This window comes from Triturus cristatus, chromosome 10, assembly GCF_964204655.1.
Source record: "Triturus cristatus chromosome 10, aTriCri1.1, whole genome shotgun sequence".
Lineage (NCBI taxonomy): Eukaryota > Metazoa > Chordata > Amphibia > Caudata > Salamandridae > Triturus > Triturus cristatus.
Genome location: NC_140593.1, coordinates 568,532,267 through 568,545,127, shown reverse-complemented (window position 1 = coordinate 568,545,127; position 12,861 = coordinate 568,532,267). Strand labels below are relative to the sequence as shown.

At 44.8% G+C, this 12,861-nt stretch overlaps 1 protein-coding gene across 6 annotated transcripts in view; it reads left to right on the top strand.

The window, feature by feature from the left end:
• MARF1 (meiosis regulator and mRNA stability factor 1) overlaps positions 1-12,861 on the top strand; it is an 891,622-nt gene that overhangs the window by 249,172 nt on the left and 629,589 nt on the right. For all 6 annotated transcript variants that reach the window (XM_085632075.1, XM_085632071.1, XM_085632074.1 and 3 more), the window contains 2 exons: positions 4,172-4,344; positions 5,126-5,554. In XM_085632075.1, coding sequence (XP_085488201.1) covers positions 4,172-4,344; positions 5,126-5,554 — 602 coding nt within the window. The remainder of the gene's footprint in view (positions 1-4,171; positions 4,345-5,125; positions 5,555-12,861) is intronic.

The following is a 12,861-nucleotide window of genomic DNA, read 5'->3' as shown; positions in this document are numbered from 1 at the left end:
TGAAGGTCGATATTGTCCAATCAAATGACACTAGGCGTATCAAATGGGCAAACTGCATAAGGAATGAGCGACAGATTCTAACTATAAGGAATTTGACCACTACGGCGACAATTGCCCTACAAAATTGCATCACACAAGAGGAGGTCATCGCAAATGTAAATACGATCCACACCAATTTTTTTAACCAACTCAGGGTTTTCTTTACGAAACAGACTCATATTAAATCTAATAGGCCACTTAGAAAGGAGGAACAATGGTACGGGAAATCATGTAGGGCTGCATACCAGACCTTGACTGAGGCAGTAAAAACAAAAGATAGAAACCGTGTTAAGAGTGGTGTGTTGCTTATAAAAAAGCCCAATATGATGCTAAACGCGCCTGGGACCAAGATTATTGGAGGGACCTCCACTCTGCTAGTAAAGAACGAACAATGTGTACCTTCTGGGATATGGTTAAGTGGGGCAGGGGGACAAAAAGGGAAGAACGAATAAACTACGTCCCGCCTAACCTCTAGGTCTCGCACTATGCGTCCCAGTTTGCACTTTTTGAAATAGACGGTGAGACAAGTAAAGATTCTATCTCCCTTATCAAGGATATAATTCCCCTAAAGTTTGAGCTAACTGAGGTACGCAAGGCACTGAATTCCATCCCCAGAGGTAGAGCACCAGGTTTGGACTCGGTCCCAGCCGACTTGTTTACGCACGATAATGAACTTTGGGCACCATACATTCAATGTCTAGCCAATGGTATCTCCAATGGATCACCTATACCAAACACCTGGAAGAGCGCCCAGATCATACCGATCTACAAAAAGGGAGAGCGCTCAGATCCAGGAAATTATAGGCCCATAAGCTTGATAGACTGCATACAGAAGGTGGTCGCTAGGCTTGTCCTGCAGAGAATTCAAGGGTGGATTGAGGAAGAGGAAGTACTGTCACCACTCCAGGAAGGATTTTGCAGTCACACAAGTACCATAGACCAATTTTTTAGGTTTCTGTTAATATATTGGCGGGTGGTTCTGTTGGTGGAGGGTATGTTATTTGCTGCTTTTGTTGATCTTAAATCAGCGTTTGACTTGGTTCCTCTAGCAAAAATGTGGGCAGTTTTTAAAGATCAAGGTATGCCAATTGACATCCTGACCTTTTTAATGAAACTTCATGAGGATAACTTCCCCCAAGTTAGGTGGAACTAATCGGTTAGTGTAATAGATAAATTCCCAATTGCCAGGGGAGTTCGCCAAGGGTGCGTACTAGCCCCGACCCTTTTCTCTTTATACATCAACAGAGATCAACTATTTTAAGCAACATCCTACCGACTCTCCTAAGCTGGATGGTATGTTGATCCCCCTGTTGATGTTTGCAGATGACACTTTATTAATCTCAAAGACTCAACAGGGTTTACAAAAGGCCATCAACGTGTTTGAGGTTTTCTGCAAAGACCATGAGCTTATAGTAAATGTAAGCAAGACGAAGTTCATGGTTTTACATAAGTCTAAACATATAAGAGGAAATGTGCAAATGAATGGGATCAAATTAGAGCAGACTAAGGTTTTTTCTTACCTGGGTATAACCCTTGCATCAAAGCTAGATTGGAAACCGCACACTACCCAGTTGATTATAAAGCACGCACAGTTAACTGGTGCATTAACAAAAGAGCTCCATTCCTCATATACCAGGCCATTGATACCAGCACTAAAAATATATGACGTAAAGATAGGATCGGCAATTCTTTACGGGGCAGAATTGTGGGGATTCAGTAACCTCACCCCGATGACTAGGGCCCAAAATAAGTTTTTACGTGTAATTACAGGTCTTCCCGTATCTACTCCGCTGATTCCCCTCTTTTATGACCTAGGAGTCCAACGTCTAGAGGATATTGCCCGATATAGACCTGTGGCATACTGGAGGAGACTCTGGGTTACCCCAGAACTCTCACAGTATGCTCGGGCTTTTCTGGACGTCAGAGGAGTTGATAAGGCGCAAAAAATTTCATGGATGCGGGAGGTCAAGGTACTTTACTTTGCCATGGGCCTAGCCAGTCTATGGGAAGACCCAATAGCACATATTTTTCCCCCTAGGAAAACCTTAAAAGATCTATACTGGCATGTGGTCTTAGCAAAAAGATTTGGTTCATGCATTGGTCCGTCACTAACTGCGTATTTTATGGAACTTAAAGACTCGCCTGTGTTTGAAAGCTACTGGGACTGTGTTACAGTTGTGAAGGACAGAAAGATACCACCAATTTAGGGTGGGCACACTTCCTATTAACTCCTTCGTTGCTAAATGGAGAGAAGGCCTTGACCCTGGCTGTCCCTTCTGTCCCACACAACGGGAAAGTATTGCGCATATTCTATTTATCCGTCCGGAGTATAAAGTTCCCAGGCGGTCTTGGCTTAAACCTATTTGTCTTCAATTGGGCTTTCAGACAGGTGGTGAGGCCTTGCGGTGTTTTTAAAACTAATACCTCCCAACCTGTGATTATTGCTGTTGCAAAATTTCTTCATTGGATGTGGATAATTTGTGCACGTAAATTACGTCTTTCGTGAATACCTTAGTTATTTTTGTATAAACTTTTTATATTACAAGCTTTTTAAATATTTTATGTTTTATCAACAATGAGATGTGTATTTATACCTGTAAATGATATGTACGGTACATTCTATGATGAATCTACATTTTTTCTCTTTTTAAAATTGTTATAGTATTTTAATGATGTATTTTATGATTGAAAATCGAAATAAAGACTTGAAATTGAATTGTTCCCACTGCCTGAGTCACCGGTTGGTATGCACTTGGTTTGTACTTTCACCACTTCTTCTGGATGTTCTTCTCTGAGGTGCAAGTTTTAACGTTTCTGCTCCTCAGACCTACTGTCAGATCAGGCATACCATCTGTACTCAGTCATGCTCTAAAAGAGCCAGTCTCCCCCTCTGTGCATCAGTCTCTCCTCTCAATGGATACTCTGCTCTCTTTCCTCAGAGGTTCCTACTGCCAAGTGCATGTTAAATATTACTGATGCGTCAGTAGTCAGTACGTCCACCTTTGACCCAGGAACTGGGGCGTGGGGAGTGTCTCCTTCACTTTTGAGCCTCACAAGAAATGCATCCAACTCTAAGAGGCCCATTCAGCAGAGCTCCTTATTGCCGCAGCTATGTGGGTTTGGCAGGCCCAAGATTTGTTAAACGTCTGCAGCTCTATGAAGCTGCGTCCACCATGTTCATGATATATATTTTTTCTTTTTTATGCTTGCATGCAACCAACCCAGCCTCTCCAGTGTGGTGTAGGGAGGGCTCAGTGGTATGTGGTCCGAATTTGGTCATAGCTGTTGTATAGGTGTGAGTTTATTGCAGAAGCTTTGGTGTATGTGTAGACAGTTGCTCAAGCAAATACAGAGATGGCCCTTTTCCAGGGCTCTGTTTAGACAGGTCAGTTTGATGTTGGAGATTATGAAAAAAAAGTCCATCTGTAAGAAAAATACCAAGGCTTGAGAACCACCTTTACATTATGTTCTGCCATCCCAACATGTCGGCAGTTATTGCTTTCCGTTCAGTTCTTAAATGTCAAGAATTATGGTGAGGGCTTCATGATAAAGAAAATATTACTCTTCTAATTCTAGTTCTTAGTGGTAAATTCACTTAATGGTAAGAATGTCCCAGCCTCCACTATGTGTGAGAAAATGGTAATGTTTCCAATCATTGTTAATCAACATGAACTGAGGTTGCAATCACCTTTGTGATGTCAGAAGCACCTTGATCTCTGTACTTGCCTAAAAAGAAATCAATCTTGCATCGTGGGGGGAGGGGAGGGGGGTAGTTTTAATTTACATCTTGCTCAGTTTCTCACAATAAATGTGGTATTGTACATGTGATTCTTTAAGTGAAAAGTTCACATTAAGCAGAGCATTTTGGGAGTTCTCCACCTTATAAGTGCTAGTTTCAAGCGAGCCTAGCATCATATACATACTCTTTAAAATGTTGTGGGATCCTTCGACAGTGGGGATGTTGGTAAATACACTGAAGAACTATGTGTAAATAACGAGTTAGCTTCCTGATTTAAGACTACTTGTACCTTTAACTTTGAAGTCCTCCCCCCCCAACCTGGAGAACTGTAATAATTTGAATAAAGCTTTGAGGACCTACGTCTAAAATAAATGCTTTTTTTCCACTCTACAGCAGATGTTAATTTTGCTCTCGAACTGAGCGACTTAAGGCATCGTCACGGTTTTCATATTATCCTGGTACATAAAAACCAAGCTTCTGAAGCACTTTTACATCATGCACATGAGTTGATTAAATTTGAAGAGTTTATTTCGGACTTGCCCCCAAGGTTACCACTAAAAATGCAGGTAAAATATTTATTTTATTTTTTCTTTTGAAAGTACTACAGTGCTTGAACGTGTCAAATTTAAAATGGGGCTACATCTATTTATACCTCTTTGGGCATGTTGGTTTATTTTCTTTCTGGACTCCATTTTCTTTTTCTGTAAACAAAGACACCCCATCCCCACCTAGCTCCTCCATTCATCCTACTGTTCCGGTCGCTCATCGACGTTTACATTCCTTTAATGCTCCTCTTCTCTGTTGCATTTGTAGGTGTTTTTTTACTGCCTTGGCACATTGTATTATTTATTGTTTCAATATTGGAATTCTCCATCTAGGAATGGAAATGTAAAATTAAAATAGTGGTACATGCACTTGTTTACGTCATCATGCTTTGGCTGCTGTAATGTCTCGATGCATACGTATGAATGAATGATTGTGCAGGTGTGGATTTTTATCTTGCATCTTTTTTCCCTTCTTCCCCTCGCTTTGGACTGATACAAGACAAATCATTACTTTGCTAGTGCTCGTCTAACTCTTCATTTTGACCAATTCTGACATAAAAGAAGTGACTGTTATTGGAATGTTCAGATAGGCTTCTTTGTAGATAGACACCCCCATTGTAAGAAAATGAAAGCATGGAACACCAGGCGTGGAATGAAATGGCTCTCAATAGTCAGATATACATGATGTTTACAATTTAGGAAGGAATGTATACCTGAGTGAATGGTTCTTTCTGTATTTCACCTAGAGACTCGGTTTATAAATTGGCCTCATATAACATGCCCTTTGTCCTTTTCTTTACAGCCCTGCCATACAATGTTGTATGTTTATAATCTGCCCACAAATCGAGATGGCAAAAGTGTCGGCAACAGACTGCGACGTTTATCTGATAACTGTGGAGGCAAAGTGCTGAGCATTTCTGGTAGCAGTGCTGTTCTTCGTTTTTTAAATCAAGAAAGTGCAGAGCGAGCTCAGAAGCGGATGGACAGTGAAGATGTATTTGGCAACCGAATAACTGTCTCCCTAACTCCCAAAAACAAAGAAATTGCTGAAACTAAAAACTCCACTGGTACTGGAGTTGAAAAATCAAAGTCTCCAAAGAAAACCAAAAACACAAAGTTGTGTGTCCTCAACAGAGAGTCCACCGAGCTTTCCTCCAATGGCAAATGTTCTGCTACGAAAGGACTACAGACTGGGATGGGTGCAAAAAACAGCAGTGTAAAAAGTTTGCAGGTAATTTTTGAGAGACTTTTTGTGAGACTAAATTGCCAAGCTTCTTCATGTCTCTGGTGCTCTGAATCCTATAGGTTTGTTTTTGAGGAAAGTCTGTGTGGTTAAGTATGCAACATATAACTGATTTGGCTTTTTATTTATGTATTCTATAGAGGATGCTTCCTTCTTGAAATCAGTTGTTTGTGTTTGATAATGTTACGTTTTTTAAAACCTAAGCTGCAATTGAATAATTATATGCAGATGTTAATGTAATTAGTTATTTCCAATGTGCAAAGTGTCTTTGAAAAGCATGCAAAATTGAGGGGAAGAATTGGCAAGAGTCTATGAACATCAGTTTGCAAAAAAGTTTTTATTGCATTTTATTTCACTGTGTAAAGAAAACGTTAAATGATAGCCTAATATAACACTGCAGAATTCAAAGTGATTTCCTTCCAGAATGCTCATATGCATAATTACCATTGATCATATCCAAGTAATTGGTCCTCGCTGTATTGTCTGCAATTACCACCCCATAGCCCACTACTTCAGATCCTGGGTCTCAAACAATTAGGCAGGCTATCAAGTTTCTAATAAGACGTTCATATTACCCCCGATATTTTTCAAAATATGGTGTTTTCATGCGTTCTAGGGAGTAGTGTGAACCTATTTCTGGAGCGGTCAACATCATTGGGTATGCCCAGAATTATGGTATCAGATTGGTACCAAGTACTACTGACTGTTCCTCCACTATTTCATCCAAAACGTTAGAAGAATTCCTAAATTGTGTATAGAAATGTTCCTACACCTTCTCCCACACTTCAGACATCCATCCGTCATGCTGAGACCGATTTTAAACACCCTACTGCTGTTGTATTAGGCTCTGTGTATGTTTCTTGGCTGGATGAGCTGTAGCTCAGCCCTTATTGCCACCTCCCATCAACTTCTCAGGTGGTACTTGTCTTTTTCCTAGGAGTTAGTGAGAAGCTGTAGCTTGTTGGATGTATTGTTTGAGTTTGACACATGGCTAGATCACTCCCCTTTTTTAAGGTATCTGAGCCCTTTAGTTATTTTGATGCCCAAAATGTGTATCTCATCTATGTTCTCCTCTATTTCCTTATTGGTTTTATTTATTTATAGAATAGTGATTCTACCCTAATGAACCCAATATCCTGAGTCTTCTTCAAACACTTGAAACATTGACCTACCTGATGATTACTCCAGAGCGCCACATTTCTCCAAGCCTCATGAGGTTGGGTTAGCCTATGTGCCCACTGCCTCACTGCACACCTTGGAGCGAGTGAGTTGATCTCTTTTCTGCTGACCTGCCTCCCATTTACACCAGTCTTTTCCTGGCTCTACATTGAGCAGACGCTCTTTACTCTGGCTACAATCACTTGCCCCTTACCTCATCCCTCGTGGATCACAGTCAATTTTTCTGCTCTGCTTCACTTCCCCATGTCATGCCCCATTTCTCCCTCCCCACGGGGCTCTAGCAACAAATCCGATCTACACAGCTAATCATCTTGGGTCATCGCTATAGGAAGCTGGCTCTGTATATGATATTGCCGCTAGGTGGGAATACCGTGAAGAGTCCAGGGGTTCCTCAAAAGTGTACAGAGCTCCATGTAAAACCGAAAGTGCTCTATTAGTGGTAGTGTGGGCAAGCAGCCTTGGGCCTAACAAAGAGGCGTGCAAGACATTTATTGCACCGCACCTATCAATAATGGATTCGCGACTCAAGAAGGAGATCCATATCAATTTTATAAAATTCTATTTTGTTTGTACTTTTTTTTAAGAATCAGGTCTTTGTAATCCGGTAAGTAAGTTTTTACCTAAAAATATTCGACACATAAACTTTTTCACGCAGTCCAATGTTATCCTATGGGGAAAAGAATATTGCGGTTAATCATGTACCTATTTAACTTACAATCTCAGTCGTCGGAGCTAAAAGTCAGCAAGGGCCAGATGTCAGGTAAGTACCAAAACCGCACCACTAGTGGCATAGGGGTGGCCGGGTGCGGAGGTCAAAATCTGAGTTTGACCCAATGCTTTCCAATACAGACGGGGTGCCTGGAGCCACACTGCTTGCCGGTAAGTAGATCAGTAGCAGGGGGCCAAGCTTTGGGGTTTAGGTTAAGCCCAGGGGTGAGGGGGGGTGGGGCTACAAATCATCTCCAAACATACACCACCAGCAGCACAGGGGCAGCCGAGTGCAGTGTACAGATTTGACATCTGGCACCCAATTCTTTTAAATAGGAATTCTTCTTTTGGCAAAGGGGCTGTAGGCGTGGCACTGGAGGTTGCAGGAGAAAGACCAATGACAGCAGAGTTAAGTTGAGATGTATGGGGTTGTAGAGGCACCATCAGTTCAACTCGCCAAGGCCTAGGGGCTTCAGGTGCAGGGGTGCCTTCTGACGTCCGAGTCTGCTTACTGGAGCCGGTCGCGGTTGGGGGGAGGGCAGTGTCTCTGGATTCACACTGCAGGTGCTGTCGTGGCGGGCAGTCCACGCTGGACACGAGGTCAAGATTGCCAGGGAGACTTCACTGCACATATAAGCCACTCACTCTGGCCATTGGCGTTGGGTGCATGGTGGGCAAGAGACGTGAATCCACCTGGATCCAGAATATTTGGAGTAGGTTTCTTCTGGATAGGTCTGCTGGAGATGAGAGTATTTTTCGAAGGCAACAGTTCTCCCAGGGGTTTTCAGAGGTCGCTGGCTGCATGACAGGTCGCAGGGTCATCGAAGCTAGAGACAGGTTGATAGTGCTGGGGCCGAGGCAGTTGTCTTTTGGCTTCTGCTGCAAGGTGTCTTTCCTTGTAGATCTGGGGGAGCCACCAAAATAGTAAATTTAGGAGGTGTTTTGGGGGAGTAGCAAGTAGGGTCAATGGGCACCTTACCAGGGGTGACAACACCCTGTATTATGCCACCCTCCTGTGGGTGGGGGCATAGAGCTAGCCCGAATTGAAGGCCTCCCCCTCCCCCCGTCTTCAAGATGGTGGGGACTGAAAGTTGTAAAGTTGTGCTTATCCAGTATTAGGGTATCCTTCATAGATTCACATGCCTGAATCATTCCCTGTTGTCGGGATGTGAGTCTCCGGTACATCCCTGTCGTGCTAAGGGAGTCTCCCCTGAGCTCTGCTCAGTTTTCCTTGTTTTCTGGATTTCCTGTGATTGTTTTCTTCAGTACTCCTAAGAAAGGCCTTTTTCAGCCCTGTGCTTCCTGTGGTAAAAAGAGGCTTCATGTTGATCACCAACACAAAGACTGCCTTTATTGTCTACCCGGACCACTCCTCAAAGGACTGTAAGGTATGTCGTACCTTTTCTTCAAAGACCCTTAAAGATCGAGAGGGATGCCTTCTAATTTGGCTGCAGAGACTTAAAGATAAAGACCAAGTCCTGTCTTCTGAGGAGAGTGAAGGCTGCTCTACATCTTCAAAATCCTCTTAAAGGCCCAGAGTTGCTTCTCCAGGACCTTCGTCACAGCCCCCTCAAAAGAAGGCGCACAAAGTCTTCAGAGGCTCCCCTTAAGGCTTTCCCAACAAAGGTTTCTCCACAGGAGGTTCCACATACCTTTAAAAAGCCTGGTTCCACATAGTCGACGACTGCTTCGTTGACGGTGGCGTCAACCGTGAGAAAATCCCCATCTACAGCTGTGGGGATAACTTCGTCGTCGACGACGACCGTCTCCACCTTTTTGGCATCTTCTGCCTCGTTGTTGACGACGACTTCATCGTCGACTGCTGCTAAACCTGTATTGTCGCCGATTTTAAAATAAAAAAATCGTCTACGTCCAAGTCGGCGTCGACGCTGCGATCGCCGACGAGCGCGTCGACTCCTATGTCGACCAGTGTTTAGTCGAAGTCACCGTGGACGAAGGCTCAGTCGACGATGACAGTCTATGACGGTTCCGATGCCGACGACACCGTCGTCGACGGTTCTAATGCCGACGACACCGTCGACGACTGCTCCGTCGACGGGAGCTTTGTCGACGTTTCCTTCAATTTTGCCAGTTGGTGCTTCACCATCGACGACTACACCGACGGGCTCGTCGACGACACCAGAGTCCAAAGTGGAGAGTGCGTATGTCCATTTCAACATCACAAAACGCACGTTGACACCTGCCCTGACTTCTAGCAGGGTCCAGCAGTTACCTCCGACTCACCTTTTGGAAAAGGAGGAAGATTCAGACGATGGTATGTTCAGAGCTGCCACAAGTCCTTCCGAACTCCATGTCAAATACCAAGAGAGTTCGGACTATGACGAACAAGAACCAGAAGACCAGCCATATTATCCTGACGACAGCCATCCTCCCCAACGGCCCATGGTTTGTTTACCCACGTGTTTGGTTTCTGACCTCCAATTTCGGATTACTGACTACAAACAGAGATTTCCCACTTCTGCTACGTCTCCTGCTCTGGTTGTCTCTCCGCCGTCAAGGCTGCAGCCTCCACCTCTTCCTCCACAGTCTGTGCCTGTCATTCTACCGCCTCCAACTTCCTCAGATGATGAGGATGACTAGCAACAAGAGGAGGGAGAACTCCATGATTCTCAATTGACTCCTGATGAGTGGGATGATTGTTACCCCTTTTCCAGCGTCCCCGGTGCCTACTCAAGCTGATTCACCTCCTGAGGATATCAGGAGTTTTCATAATGTCTTGGAAAGAGCCGCACAGCGTTTCCAGATCCCTATGCCTTCTCACCAACAGGATTGTTTCCTTTATGACTTTAAAGAACCTTTCAAAAAGTCTGTACTATCAGTCCCTGTTATAGACTACATCTGGGATCAGGATGTAAAGATAATGCACAATCCATCTTTGATTCCTCCAGTGTTACCTCGGCTGGACAAAAAATACAGAGCACCGGACACTGCTCCAGCCTGCCTTACCGGACATCCAAAGCCTGATTCAGTCATCACTCAGGCTGCTCAGAGAAAATCTAGAAACCCTTCTGTCCCACTGTTCGCTCCTCCTGACAAAGAAGGCAGACGACTTGACAATATTGGAAAACGGTTTTCTTCCATGTCTGCATTGACCGTGCGTGCGTCAAATTCCTTAGCGTTATGAGGGCGCTATAACAGGCAGATGTGGGCGGACATTGCTCCATACTAAGGAGCCTTGCCGGATGACTCGAGGGAAGAAGATCTTGCTGGAGGGCGAACGTTCGGCTTCCGAGATCGATTGTGCGATGGATATCACCTCTACTGGTTTTCGTCAACTAGCTGGCGCTGCTGTACTACGACGCCAAGGTTGGCTGAAGGCAACTTCATTCCGGCCGGAAGTCCAGACAAAAATTCTGGACATGCCCTACGATGGTCAGCTTCTCTTTGACCCACATATTGATGAGGCTGTTCAGGGTATAAAATAGGACACCGACACGGCTTTGGGTACCCTTCATTGAAAAAAGAAACAAAAAAACCTTTTCGTGGCTCAAGGGGTAGAGCTCAATCTTCCACCAGAAGAGGTTACCAACACTTTCGGTCTTCTTATTCCTCCTCCAACCAACAATATCGGCACAGTACCAACAACGTCAACAACAGCAATCCTCTTGCACTAAAACCTCCTTCTGAGGAAAAGGAGGAGGACAGAAGGACGCTGCTCGGCGGCAATGACTTTTCTCTACCGCCGGTCTCCATCTCCTCTCCGCCCTTCAAAGTTGGAGGAAAGATTGCCCACTCAAGCAATTGGAAACAAATAACAACGGACCACTGGGTTCTTCAAATGATATAGTTTGGACATTCGCTGAAGTTCATTCACACACCTCCCCAGACCCCAGGTCGACCTATGCTTCACAAAAATCTACGCATGTTACTCCTGGAACTTTAACTCATGCTCCAGAAGGGAGCTATAGAAAGGGTTCCTCTTCGTCAACGGGGGAAAGGGTTTTACTCCCGTTTTTTTTCTGGTGCACAAAAAGGAGAAGAAATGGAGACCAATCCTGGACTTGAGAAGTCTCAACATATTTTTAAAGGAAGTTGTTTCGCATGGTTACCATCCAAGAAGTGCTGCAACTTCTCAACGCAAACGACTACATGGTGTCTTTGGATCTTCAGGATGCCTATTTCCATATCCCTATCCACAGAAACCACAAGAAATTCCTGAGGTTCGCCGTGGCAGGCAGACACTACCAATTCCGAGTCCTGCCCTTCAGACTCAAGTCCGCTCCACGCATTTTTACGAAATGCCTCTCTCCAGTGGCTGCATATCTCAGGCAGCAACACCATCAGGTCTTTCCCTATCTCATCGACTGGCTCGTCAAGGCACCTTCTCTGCACGGCGCGACCAGGTCTTCCGACGCCTGTCTGCAGCTTTTCAGTCACCTAGGACTCACTCTGAATCAGGACAAGTCCGATCTCCAGCCTTTTCAGCGGATAACCTTTCTGGGTGCATCTCTCAACACAACCCAGAAAAAGGCTTTCCCATCACAAGAGCGACAGAACAAACTTCTTCATTTGGCAAATCACATAAAATCCAAGAAGTCTCTCTCAGTACCCCTCTTCAAATCCCTTCTCGGAATGTCATCCTGTATTCTGCTTGTTCCTTACTGCCGCCTCCACATGCGCCCTCTCCAAGAAGCACTGTCGGCTCAATGGATTTAATCCGAAGGATCCTTCGATGTCATTCAAGTGACCCCTCAGATGGTCACTGCTCTGCAGTGGTGGTCTCGTCCGTGGAATTTTTCTCAAGGTCTGCCTTTCTTGCTCCAGGCTTCTTTACAGGTCATCACAACAGAAGGGTCCCTGGAGGGTTGGGCAGCTTTCCTCCAAGAACTTTGAATCAGCGGGAAGTGGTCTCCTGCCGAACGAAAGCTTCACATAAACCTCCCCGCGCTCCGAGCTGTCTATCTGGCTCTCCTGGCGTTCCTTCCCAGGATCAAAGGTTCTCTAGTGCTCGTCCGGGCGGACAATATTACGACGATGCACTACCTGAATAAGCAGGGAGGGACTCGTTCACTGACACCATCTCACGAATCTCAAAAAATCTGGAACTGGTTACTCCATCACATTTCCCTTCGAGCGGAATATGTTCCAGGAACAGACCACGTACTGGCCGATTATCTCAGCAGGCAACAAACCACATGCCATGAATGGGAGTTGAACCAGCGGACTCTCGACCGCATATTCTCCCAATGGGGCACTTCTCTTGGACCTATTTGCTACCAAACAGAACGCCAAATGCCAAAACTTCGCAAGCTGGCATCCCCAACGGGGATCTCTAGGGAATGCATTTTCGATCGCATGGTTCAACGTCTTTGCATACGCTTTCCACCAATTGCCCTGATTCCCAGGGTCCTCACTAAAAAGACGACAGAACCCTGCACGCTAATCCT